Source organism: Anas platyrhynchos, chromosome 2, assembly GCF_047663525.1.
Source record: "Anas platyrhynchos isolate ZD024472 breed Pekin duck chromosome 2, IASCAAS_PekinDuck_T2T, whole genome shotgun sequence".
Taxonomy (NCBI): Eukaryota; Metazoa; Chordata; class Aves; order Anseriformes; family Anatidae; genus Anas; species Anas platyrhynchos.
This window is the reverse complement of record NC_092588.1, coordinates 24,433,303-24,446,257: the sequence shown is the minus strand read 5'-3', so window position 1 is coordinate 24,446,257 and position 12,955 is coordinate 24,433,303. Positions and strand designations below refer to the sequence as shown.

At 44.4% G+C, this 12,955-nt stretch overlaps 1 protein-coding gene across 1 annotated transcript; it reads right to left on the bottom strand.

The window, feature by feature from the left end:
* Positions 1-340: 340 nt before the first annotated feature.
* GEM (GTP binding protein overexpressed in skeletal muscle) lies at positions 341-9,336 on the bottom strand. Its single transcript, XM_005030111.6, has 5 exons — positions 9,073-9,336; positions 7,139-7,481; positions 3,915-3,991; positions 3,227-3,431; positions 341-1,605 (listed from the first exon to the last, which is right to left on the bottom strand). The coding sequence occupies exons 2-5, from the start codon at positions 7,470-7,472 to the stop codon at positions 1,328-1,330; spliced, it is 894 nt and encodes a 297-aa protein (XP_005030168.1). The 5' UTR covers positions 7,473-7,481; positions 9,073-9,336; the 3' UTR covers positions 341-1,327.
* Positions 9,337-12,955: the final 3,619 nt, after the last annotated feature.

The window sequence follows — 12,955 nt, the reverse complement described above, 5'->3', positions numbered from 1 at the left end:
TGTTTTCTGTCCTTGAACGTAACATTTCACTTAATTTTGTCTCCAAAATAGGGACAACGGTACTTATCTACATTTCTGACGTGTTTTCAGACTCGGGGCCAGATACCTTTTTTAAGAATGACTTATTTTTATCTCTGACACCACAACTCCAGTTGCTCATAAGGGACACCGTACACAAATAGCTTTCAGGCTGTGGGTGATTCTTGCTTTGTGATTTAGGTTGCTAAGTAGCCTCTGTGTTCAGAGACACAAGGAATCCTCCTGGTAGTTGTGGTGCAGCAATCTTCACGAGCATCCAAAATATTTTCTCAAGTTGAAAGAATTCTTAGGGATTTCCTGCTGAGGCTCAAAGGCAGTCATATATTTTATTTATTTTATTACAAGGCATGTAAGTAAAAACTTGCATATCTGAAAAAAAAAAAAGATATCAGATAGAAAACAGTAATAAAATTAACATTATTGTTTTAAGAAACTTGGTAATAAATACATTTCCCCTCAACATTAAAATGCTTGTTATTTTGCATGACAATAAATACAGCATAGCTCTAGCATAGAGAAAAGCCAAGACTAGATACAAGAAGTCCATGTGGTTTCTTAAAAAAGCTCAGGTGATTTATAAAGGTTTGGCATCTTGCACTTGATGTACTTTGATACAACTTGTGCTTTAATTTTATATTTACCGTGGTTTTTAAACAGTCCCATAAAATGGAAATATGAGAGGAAAATTTGATTGATTACAGGAATTTGCCTTTAAATATTTTCAAAGTAAGAGATGTGTAAACTCATTGAAAACAATCCTTGAAATAATAAAAACAAGTGTCTTGGTGGCTATTCTACAGAAATGCAAATTTTTTAGCTGCGGGTGCTCAAACCTGACCAGCCAACTGGCAGAGGACCAATCCCTGGTCAGTTCCTCAATTCTTTACACAATTTTCAAAAAAAAAAAAAAAAAGAGAGAGAGAAAAAGAAAGGAAAGAATAATGACAGTGAAAAAGAGTAAAGAAAGCAGTATTTACTTCCCAAGTGATGACAGTTTGAGGTTCTTAAGCTATTATCCAAAGCTGAGAGGAGAAGCAATAGGTATATCCCAGAACACTTCCCAGCATAACTTTGGGTCGTTCTGGTCTATACTTTTAAAACTACCAACATAAAAAGAAAGAGATATTTCCATGCACTGTGCTGTTCTTATGCCAGCACGTATCATCACAATCACAACTGTGAATCTAAGTCATTTTCATAACCCAATCTAATATAGATTGATTATTTCCCACAACATCGTTAGGTAATGTCCACAAAATGCCACAAGCTCTGGCAGAGTCCAATGTTCTTAAAGTACTGATAAGTCGTGGCAAGACTTGGACTTGAGTTTGAAGGCCATATTCTTGTTGTTCTTGGCAACTATTTTGCCCCAGAACCGCCTGGCTTTCTTTGGGATGCTCTCCCTCCGCTTCTGGTAAGCCAGCCTCTTCTCGTTCTTTTCCTTGCTGTCCCTCCGGAGCCGGACTTGCCGCACGATGCCTTCAAAGAGCTCCTTCACGTTGTGCTGCACGGCTGCCGAGGTCTCGATGAACTTGCAGTCGAACACAACGGCGCATGCTCGGCCCTCTGCAAAATCGCAACGGGGACATGTCATGAGATGTCACGAGCCTGGGAGGGAGACAGCACAGCTGCGGGCTGCCACGTGCAGGGAGCCAGCACCACCGGGGAATTCCTCGAGCCTAATATAGCCAGGGATAAGTCTTTAATCATCTAATGCTGCCTGGTAGGCCATGATTCATCTGGTCTGTGTCACACTCCCTTCTCAGCAAGGGGGGGTCAGTCTCCCCATGGAGAAGCCCAGTCCTTGTCATCAGCTGTGAAGGAAGGGAGCCGGGGCTGGCTGACGTGCTGAGACATCGAGGGGAGGGAGCTCAGCCATGACTCAAAATCACCTGGTCACCTCGTGTGCAGACTCCCCCAGGTCACCTTAAAGGACAGTGGCAGTGCCAGCCATGTGTACAGGAGGCAGGACCCTATCCCCTCCACAGAAACCAGGGTCTTCAGACGGTATCAGTTTTGGTGTGAAATTGTACAAAAGTCCTTCAATAAAGGCAGAACTATGCCTATAAATTCAGAGGTACATGTGAAATCACTGTCCTTATCCTTAACGGCCCGAACATACACTAACCTTAGCAGCCTTCTTTTACATGCAAGCCAATTTATGCTGTCTCCTGTCTTGGTGTGAACTCATCGCCAGGATGACTAAAATGACACTAACCATCTTTCAAAGGATTTTTCAAGTGGGCCAGAGAGGCATGAGAAGGAAAATAGTCATCTCTGGGCTCCTGAGTTTGAACTTCAGTTCAAACTCTTCACTTAGAGCAATTGTGACAGGGGCTAGAGGGACTGTGCATATCCCCAGTGAAACAAAAGCCTAGTTCAACTGGGAAATAAAAAAGCAGAACAGCTGCAGAGAAAGGAATGCTGAGCTGAGGAACCCATGTTTCTTGTTGGCTCTGGCCAAGATGAGATTATCTAATACATCGCTGTGTGTTGTGTTAAGCCACCTAAACCTCAGGGAGGACTGTCTAAGAAGAGATTTTACTGACTGAAGAGCTTGAGGGTTGGCAGCAGCTTTCCTGGTGGTCTCTCTGTTCCTTTTTATAGGCTTAAGACTCCCTGTGCTTTGGGTGCAGGGCACAGGCTGTTTATTTATCCTTCTACATGCAGCAGAGGGAGGACTGCTGTAGCATCCCAGAGCAAGGCACCAAGGAGAGCTGTCCTGGAAGGCGGTGAAGTGCTTGCCCAGGTTAGTGAAATGAAAAGTGAGAGGGAATTTTAACTCATCAAGTAGTAAAATGTCTGAGAGGATAAGGAACTCATTAAACAAGGAGAAAATCTTTGACATCAGAAAAAAAAAAAGGGGGTTTTCATAAATGTATTGGAAACCCAAGGGGTTTCCAGCTACCAGAGCAATCTCATTTTGCAGTGGTCTTATGCTAGGAGCTGGAAGAGAAACAATTCAAACTGCTTTTATGATGGAACTTAAATTTGGGAAAAGGATTGCTGAAAAAAATGGTAGACCCTCCCCAGTCCTTTGTCAGCTGTTCCTCTGTTGCTTTATTGCTCTCTTACTGCCTGGTCCCAATCACAGTGTGCTCCCTCAGCCAGAGCTCCCTACGTTGCTCAAAAGCTATTATATGACTCTTAAATTTTGTGTAGTTTTTATCCTCATCGTTCTCCTTACCTGCCACTGAAACTTCGCGGCACCTGACAAGGTCACTTTTGTTGCCAACCAAAATAATGGGAATATCTTCTTTCTGGCGAGCTCTGCGGAGCTCTATTCTGAGTTCGGAGGCCTTCTCAAAGCTTGCTCGGTCTGTGATGGAGTAGACAATCAGGTATGCATCTCCCACTTTCATGCAGTGGTCTCGAATCCATTCTCCTTCACGCTGTTCAAACGAAATGGTCAGACAATGTTATGCCCCGAACAGGTTTTACTCAGAAAATATAACATTGGCGAATCCAAATACATTCCTGCTGTAGCTGCACTGGGCATGGTTTGAATCACAGTTATACTAAAAGCCATTCCAAAGTGGTGACCATATGAATAGTTCATCACAAAGGAGGGTAAAACTTGCCCCGGATAATTCATTGTGTTGGATTTAGGCTGGAATGAACATGGTCTGGAAAATGGCTTGAATGTTCTGTTTTATCATTAAAAAAATAAAGGCTTGCTCTTCTCAGGCTCACACTACAGAGCTATTAGGCATGCTTGGCTTGGTGCAGGGAGGGGATTGATCCTGTATCTTCCCTTATGTTGAATTATGAAAAACATTTTCTTTCTTCCTGAATAGGTACCTACTTTTTCTATTAACACTCATCTATATGCACTTTTCTTTTGGCATGTGATTGGCATACGTAAATAAAAGTACCTTATTATCCCACATGTCCAGCAGTATAATGGTTGCACTCTCCCCATCCACCATCAGGGTTCTTTCATACGTGTCTTCTGGAAAGAAAATCAGAAATGTTGGTAATACATTATTTTGTGGCTTCATGTACATTATAAAAAAACAAATAGTTGACTATGTATAATTTGTTCGCAGTTCAAGTTTTTGAGCCAAGTTTTGCGCTGGCTCACATTCAGTTCTTTCCTCATTTCCATCAGCACTAAACCTGCCCTCTGCTCATTACTGGTTGTCTAACTTTCCATGATATATGAAGGAGACAGAGAGATCAGGAAACGAAATGTTCATTATTTAGGTCGATATTCTCTTTATCTTATGTGGGAGAGAGAAAATAGAACCAGTGGAAGAAATAACCAAAGGCTGAACATTTGCCCCATGGGAGCAGCGGAGTCCAGCGAGGCTGAGTAATGGAAAATATTTGCTTTCTCTTTAGCAGGGACAGTTTACGGGTGAACAGTCACTGCTGCGGAGAGCAATACAGTTAACAGCCTACCAAGCAAAGAGGACAGGGGGTTGTGAGACGGGAGCTGTTGAGTTTTAGGGAGACCGAAACGCCTGCTGCATCCCATTTCTTTCCCATTTCACAGCTTCCCACATTACCTTTGATGTCAAAAAGCAAAGGAGTCAACAAACCACAGAAGATAATTATTTTGTGCCGAAACCACAAAAACTCATATCTAGATTATAAACACCACATGACTAAGTTCTGCTTAGATCAGTGTTTGTGTGTGTGTGTGTGGCTGTTTCCACTCAATCACAATCAATCCGTGATGTTAAATCTCAATCTAGCTTCCACTTCAAATACTATCTTCCTTCTTCTCCCCCAGATCCAGGGACATTTTGGTGAACAATATGGGGTTTGGACCTGTCCTGAGTCCTGTGTTGCTGGTCAGTGAAAAATATTGGGCTTAGGGTTTCTGAGTGTACCACACCTTTCGTGGCACTGGGTCAGGGATCTGTCCCAACCACGCTTGTAGATAGAGCCATGTCTTAACTCTTGAGTCATAAAACTTCTGCTGGGTATTAGCGGAGTGAACTTTCCCCTACATTGTAATCACAGGCTTTCCTCAAAGCCAGGAATCTACATCCATGCAGAAGAATCAGCCAAAAGTATTCCACATTTAAAATAAAATCAAACTTTGTAAACAAGAGCTCAGGTTTGGCACAGCTTAAAGTAGAGGGGATCAAAATACAGAGCTAATCAAGGGGAGCCCTTTCCATTGTAGGCCCAAGAGCATGACATCTGTGATTGTGAGTTTGATTAATCTCGCTGCCAGTAGCAAAACTACTCCAACAAAGCAGCTGTATTCCCTCTGTGAATTGGCTGTCCTGAAACCATCAACTCTTGTAATAATATTTCCACTCTGCAAGCTAAAGTTTGGAGTTTCTTCAACTGATCAAGCTTCTGCATGGGAACAAGCTCCATAGGCAGCAGAGGACAACATTTAGAGGACTGCTTTGTTCTCTGTGACACAGGGAGGGGCTACAAATACATAACCACACTCCTTGAAAATGGTGTGCCCCAAATGGTCGTACTCAGCAATGATTTGCACCTTGGACAATCCTAAGGAACTTCGATAGGGTATAAAAGACACCTAAAGTGAGCAATTAGTTCATCTCATGCTTATTTTGAAGCTGACATTAATAAATAAATAAATAGATAAATAAATAAATAAAAATAGGAGAAATACAACAACAGCAAGTTTTCTGATACCTCCAATGAGCTGACCTTGAAAATCTGTCATGGCTACGCTCCAAGCAATAGTTCTGGGAGTACAAGCGAAAGAAAAAACCACACTGCTTTGCATGGAGGAGAAGGAAACCATCTGACAAGTGTGCAAAGTAAATCAGCTGTGTTTTCTGAATGATTGCCCAAGGGTCCTAACCAGGTTGCTGGAGCAGCACTAGGAAAGGTTTTATCAGAGATATTGCAGGTGGTGAAGCTGATGGAATTTCAGGAAAAGCCAGTGGAAGGTGAAGGCAAAGCCTGCCTGAATTACTGACCCAGGGTCACAGCACTGTGGGGAACGTCAGATTCCCCAAAGGCACGAAGAGCTGTGCCTCCAGTCTGGGAGAAGGAAGAAGGTGGCTCCTACCTTCCTAGCCCTGGGCTATATTATATCCAAACTGTGTTAAATCCTGGCATAAAATAAATAAATAAATAAATAAAAATATATAAAAAAAATAAATCTGTTTTTGCTCCACTGAAGACTTGAAGACTGGAAGAGAAGCCCAGAAACTCTCTGTGCTAGCACAGGCACTGACACACCAGGAAGGGATATGGGAGAGAAGAGAAAACTCCGATGTGTTGACTAGCAAAACCACCCAGCAATTTGCAAGTCCTCCTAAGGTGACAGCACCTGTGTCCTTAGGGCCACAGCAGACTTCTATCATGGCACAACCCTTCTCCCACCACATCCCCTGCACAGTATGCCTTACAGCTGGGTGCCATGCATTAGCTGCTCTTTGGGACTAAGGAAGGTTTCACAATCCTCAGAAATGCAGACGAAAATAGCAAGGGGAAAGCATTCATGAAAACCCTACAGCTTCTGACTTTTCCCCCAGTTTGGGCAACAGAAATTTCCCTACAGTGCTGAAGCATCTTTATCTATTTTTTTCCTGGGGGAACCCAACCTGTGCAAGGAGCATGAAGGAGGGGTAGGCATATTTACTCAAACTCCATACAGCCTTCACTGAGGCAAGGCATTTATATATAAGACTGAGATGACTTCTAATGGCAAAAGTTTTTGAGGTGATTGAAGGACTGGGCAGGGTTTTTTTATTTTATTTTATTTTATTTTATTTTTCATTATGTTTTATTTCTAAGCACTGCACCCTCATAGACCGCGAGGACTTCCAGTGGTTTTCCCTGCCTTATAGAAAGCTGGAGGTGACCCCACGGAGCCTGCAATGACAAGTGTTGGACCAGCATGAAAACTGAATGGCTTCAAACAGGTATTTTGAAATGAAAGAGCATGAGAATCTGTATTGTTCTCTTTCAGAGGCTTTAGACTGTTGTTGGAGAGCATCTTACTCTATGGAGCTTGTTCTGCTTAGTTTTGACAATCAGATTCAAACATTTGCTGCATCAATTTTAGTTTAAACGGCCTCTCTGATTTTCTGTGCCAGTTTCTGCTGGCAGGGCCCATTGCAAGCAAGCACAAACACCCCAGAGCACAAGGACCTACCTCCCAGCACCTCGCAGTCGCTGTCGATGCTGTCGTGTACCCCCGCGAAGATGTTGGCCAGCGATGACTTGCCCACGCCGTGCTCCCCGATCAGCACCACCCGGTAGCAATTGCTGCCGGACTCAGAGGAGATGACAGAGTCGGACGACTCCGAGGACCAGCTCCTTCTGTAGTACTCGTCGGGGCTGATGGTGTATCTCTTCTGTGCGTTGTACTCGTTGGAGTCCTTCTGGACCAGCAGGTTCTTGCCGTCAGCGGGGATGCTCCACCGCTGCTGCTGCTGCTGCAGGCTGCTGGTGTGGGTGCGACGCATGGTAACGTTGTTGAGGGTCATTTTTTACCCCTGGTGAGAAATAAGGAAATCACACTTGTTACCCACAAAACAAATGCACTAGCACCCTCGTGTTAACTCAAGGCAGCGCGTCCTGCTCTTGTATCCAGTATACAACGGAAGAAAACTGAGGCTTTGAACTCTTTCGCAGTCGCTGGTATGAAAAGAAATATTTCTAGTTAGTGAGTCAGAGGCTTTTTCCTAGGGATGATGCCACCCTCACATGCTAAATCCTATCTTTTACAAGCTCACTGCGGTGCTAGGTGCAGCCCAGCCTGGGGGAGGCATGGAGAAGACCAGAGCACACACACTGCTGCATCCCTGCTGGGACTGCCCTGCAGGCACCGCTCCTTACCCTTCGTGGCTGCCTGGGGGCAAACAGAGGGACCAGTCCCAGCTGCCTCCAGCTAACAAACTCAGAAAACCCTCATAAGAAAAGAAAGCCAAGCAAGCAAGCCTTGCTGTGGTTGGGTGGATTTGGGTCTCCCCTATGGCAGGACAATGACTGCTCCAGGTGGTGGCTTTCTGGCTGCTGAAAGGAGGGACGCAGCCAAGCCCGATGGCTTTTCTGAGGAGGTACAGGTTTGAGCTACTACAGGAGGTAGCACTGGGAGAAGAAGCTCATAAATTTAAAGATATTAAATCAACAACTTCATTTACTGCGCAATTGGCTAAATAGGTTAGCTCTTCCTGTCCAAGCATGGCTCTTAATTACATTTTATGTAGCAAACTCTATTTTGCCTTGGTTGGAGTCAGAGGACAGTGATGTCATTCCCACTGGCCAACAGCTACCATTTTTAGGAAAGTTACTTTGATGCATTCCAGTTCCCAAAGTGACAGTTATTTAGACATTTTGCTTTTTCTTTCCCCCTTTAATATATATATACATATATATATATATATATATATATGAAGTTTCTCAGCTCTCTTCTCCATATTAGTAGGCAGGATAAATGCCCATAAAATTCACCGGATCACTTCCAAACTTGAATAATAAATGGTGAATGAAAACAAAAAAGTACAGCAACACATCAAAACAACACGTACAAGTCGCTGGTCCACTTCATACAACACTCTGAAAACTTCTCAGAAAAAGCACACGGCAGGTCAGAGAACAAACCAACAAACAGCACTGTCTGAGCTTAGTACAACATATGCAATATTTCTCTGTGATGCACAGTGCTGAGAGGCAAAATTAGATCTAACTGGAGACCAGGCAGCAAGCAGGCTGCTTCACAAACGAAGTGAATTATTAACCACAATTTAATTTTAATTTTTTTTTTTTGGAGTTTCCCTGCTTAAAAGATCAGATGAGAAAAGCCAGCTCTAATTCAGCCACACAGCAACACCTAAAGATAAGTTTCAATAAACAATCCCCGAGCAGCCTCACTCACGATCATCTAATGATTTCTTCTCCAGCAAACTACCATCCCTTGCTAAGCAAATCCTAGCGAGACCAAGGCTTATAAGGCACGATTGCACATCGTGGTCCGAGTGCAGGCTGGTTTTGGTGCCACAAGCTGCCTGGAGCTTGTTGAGATCTAGCAAATTAGGCACTACACACCGCACACAACCCAGGGCACCTCATCCAGCAGTGTCTTACTTGTGCCTGGCTCCTACTCGCAGTCGGCTCGCGCTGCCCTCCTCTCCCTGTAGACCGTGCTACACCGCGCTGCTCTGCCCAAGTAAATCCTCTCCCGCTTACGGGCTGCCTCTTTAATTCCCTCTCGGCAAACCTGGTTTATATTAAGCCCATCTGATCAGAGACAGGGCTTTTCCGTGACGTGGTCGGCCTTTCCATACAACAGCCAGCCCCCAGCTGGGAGGAAGCAGACATGCAGAAGAGCAAAAACTTACAAACAGGCTCAAAAGACTTACTTGAAATCATATGATTGGCTTAGTACTGCCAGCAAAACAAACACATTTGGGTCTTACACGATGAAAACAGGAAAGTGGAAAAACACATAATAATACGTGCCCGTCCACCTCAGTTTTTCAAGTAAATGCTATTAGAACTGATGATGTTTTAAAAATGACACATCTCATTAATGCATAAAATGCTGTAAATGTTGGATGTTCTCTGTCTGCAGAATGCAGCTGACTCCCTGCTGGACAAAATGATTCTTTGGAATAAGGTATCTGAATGTTATTTCACAATTGCATCACAAGTAAGAATATTACCCTGTTGTTGTGTTTTAAATCTAATTTATACAATCCTATTTTTCTCTGTCGACTTCCAAGTCACTGCACCCAGTTTTCTGACCTGCATAACCAGCTCCTATTTCTGCTTCTATTCCTTTCCACTAGCAAGGGCTTGCCAAAACACCTGGCCTCACACTGAGCATTGCTCCAGCAGGATGCTGGCACTGGAAAAGATGTATGAGCACTAGCGGGCACAAAGTCTGGGCAGCGTAGTTCTGATTCTGCCTGCAGTTTATTAGGAGAGACGAATCTATGGTGTATGTGCCATAAAACAAGTGCCTGCTCCTTAAATTTTTATCATCTCATAACTCCTTGGCAGAAGAAAAAAAGAGTAAATCCAAAGCCATAATGTATGCCCCTGGGTGACACTTCTAACAAATGTGGAAATTACTTCTGGATTAACAGAGAAAGAATAATAAACATCCACAAACCACTTGGTAGGCACAGCACTGGTTACACAGAAAATTATGGAAAATGCCTGCAGTTTTCCCTTATTTTAACAAACTCCTAGTTTTTCTCCTGCCCTCTGCATTCCCCCCTCCTTCCCTCCCAGATGAACTGCTGACAATCCCTCGCCGTGCACTTAGGAACTCTGAAACATTTCACTTCTGAGCAGAGGAAGGAGCATTTTGTTTTGTGGTGTTCCCTGTGAGCAAGCTGCAGAGGGAAACAACCTCCGGTTGCTGCCCAGCACTTACGGTGCAGAGCTCTACATTTTCATGCCTTGCTTAAACCCTGTCTAGTGGATAGATAGTGGACCTTTACAAAATTCTTCCATTGAAATATGCCCGCTTTCTTCCCCCTTTGCCTCTGTTGTCCTCTTGCATCTTTCATGAGGATTTTCAGGGATCTCCTGAGCCCAGCCTCAAGGAGCCAAGAGCGTTTCCCAAAGTCATGCACATTCATCAGTGCATGTGGAAATTAGTCAGAGGTACCGAGGGGAGGATGCAAACATGCCCTGATTTTGCATCACCTTGCTCACCAGCAGCTGCCCCGACCCCAGGTCCTGCATCCCCCCACGGGGCAGTGCATCCCTTTGCTGTTTGTGCTCACTGTGCATGGAAAAACACAGCAAAACCTCCACCAGGGGAAGATTATGGCATGGCCAGTGGAAATCAACACGGAGCACTTTGCTCTTGTGCTGCCGGTACACTCAGCTCTGCAGTTGCTCTTTTTTTTATTTTAATGAAACATTGGAAGTGATGTAGGAGAGTGGGTGGCTGGAGAAGTGTGTGCTGCACCCGGGGTTCACTGAGCTCTCTTTAGGTTGCCTTCATTTGTCACCACGTGTGACACAAGCAAAACCTGTCCGCCACGGGGCTGGAGATATTTATGGCCGGATCGCTGCCAGCAGAACTGTGGGCTCAAGCATCTTGTCCAAATGTTTAACTTATATCATAGCAGAAAGCACAGGCAGTGGATATAAAGCACGGTCAGAAAAGCCTTCGTGTTTAGCTATGGTTAGTGTTAGATCAGGAGTCGTTGGACATCATCTTGTGTACTTTCCTCGTGGAATGCAAGGCAGACGCAGAAAACACGGCTCTCCAGCAATGCCTTGATGTATCTTTGACATTTAACCCTGCAGCCCCCATTCTGGATAGGGTCTGCAGGTGACAGAGAGCTCTTAGTCCTCAGGTAACACCTTCAGACCTCATGAATCCATCATGATAACTGCAGGGAAAACATTTTCTTCCTTTTTTTTAAAAAAAAAAAAAAAAGTTAGGAAGAATTGCATCATTTTCAGCCTTCTGCTACTTGCTTTTGAGGGATAGGAGCACATTGGTTAATGAATCATGAACTAAGCCCTTCCCAAGGGGGCTGGCTATCGGCTTGTACTTCCAAATACAGCTCCGCAGACTGATGGGTGGTTCTGCGGTCCTGGACTGCTCTGTCCTCTTGCACTCTTTGCCGGTCAGCACTTCTGCAACAAAAACCGCCTGAGACGTAGGTACAAGGAGAGAAAAAACATAAGGCCGAGTGCTGTCGTAAAACACACAAGCGCTTGGATGCTGCTGGCTGGTGCAATACTAAACTGAGAGTGATTGCTTTTTGCCCGTCTTGTCCATCGTGTGCTTCAATAATCGCATCTTGGAGGAATGTTCCCTGCAGCCAGGCTGAAATAAACACTGCAGAGCAACAGCTCTGCAATCCCTCTCTGGCCACTTACAGTTACACCAGGTGATGCCCAGAGCAATTAGGCAGAAATTTTCCATTGGATATAAAACAGGAGTGCGTTTTAAGGCTGGCACTTTATTAGCTGTTTTGTATTTATGCACATGAAGGCAAAAGTAGTTCCTCAAATCGCCATCTAGCACGAAGGTCGTGCTAGAGGGGGTCTGAATCAGCTTGGAGGGGGAGAGAAATGCAAGGGAAAAAAAAAAACAATGACAACGATAAAACCAAGGAGAGCAAAACTCAGATTTATTTTGCTTGAAATTGAATGCTGTGTCTGAAAGTACACTTGCTCCCTGCACATTCAGCAGAAGGGTATATCTTTGGTTTTCCCTGTAAATGACCTACTTCAGCAGCCTGTGTTCCCAATAGTTAGTTGCCTGCAAAGGCAGTGAATCCAGTCCACCACCCTTCTTCACTCCACACCATACCAGCATTTTACATTTTTCTCCACCTCCCACATCCCTCAGTGTTGGCTGGCCACGTGGAAACTCTCAGTCCCCATGTAGCATCAGCTATCAGCTTGCCAGTGGACAGAAATGTGTGGGGGGGACAGGCATGATGCTGGGCAGGACAGAGCGGACCCACTGGTATGGGGCAGGTAAATGAAGGATCGTGTGTCTGGGAGTAACTACTGAGGGTCTTAAGTGGGGATAGGGAGAGAAGGAGACTCCGAAACTAAGGAATAATAAAATTTTGATCTATTTTACTGGAAAGAGAGTCAAAAAATGCTCTTGAAAGTGCTTCCCTACCTAAAAATGTTTAATAAATGAACCAGTGCTCCCCTTAGAGGGGCAGATTTGGTTGCCTCTATCTCAGCAATTGCTTGCAAAGGGTTCTGACGTTGTTCCAGCACCTCCTTTTCTCCCACACCACAGCAGCATTTTACAGTTCTTTACGTGGACATGATCTTCTGGTGGTGGAGCACAAGGACAGGGGAGAAGCATTGATCTGTTCTTCCTCTGTGCAAGACAGCAGGAAAAGCTGGCATTAGAGCTCTGAGGGAATAGGATTGCCTTTAATCAGCTGTCTCATTAGGGAACCCCTCATTAGTCTATTTCTGGCAGATAATCTGGATTCTGATGTACCAAAAGGAAGGTGTGCTCCACATT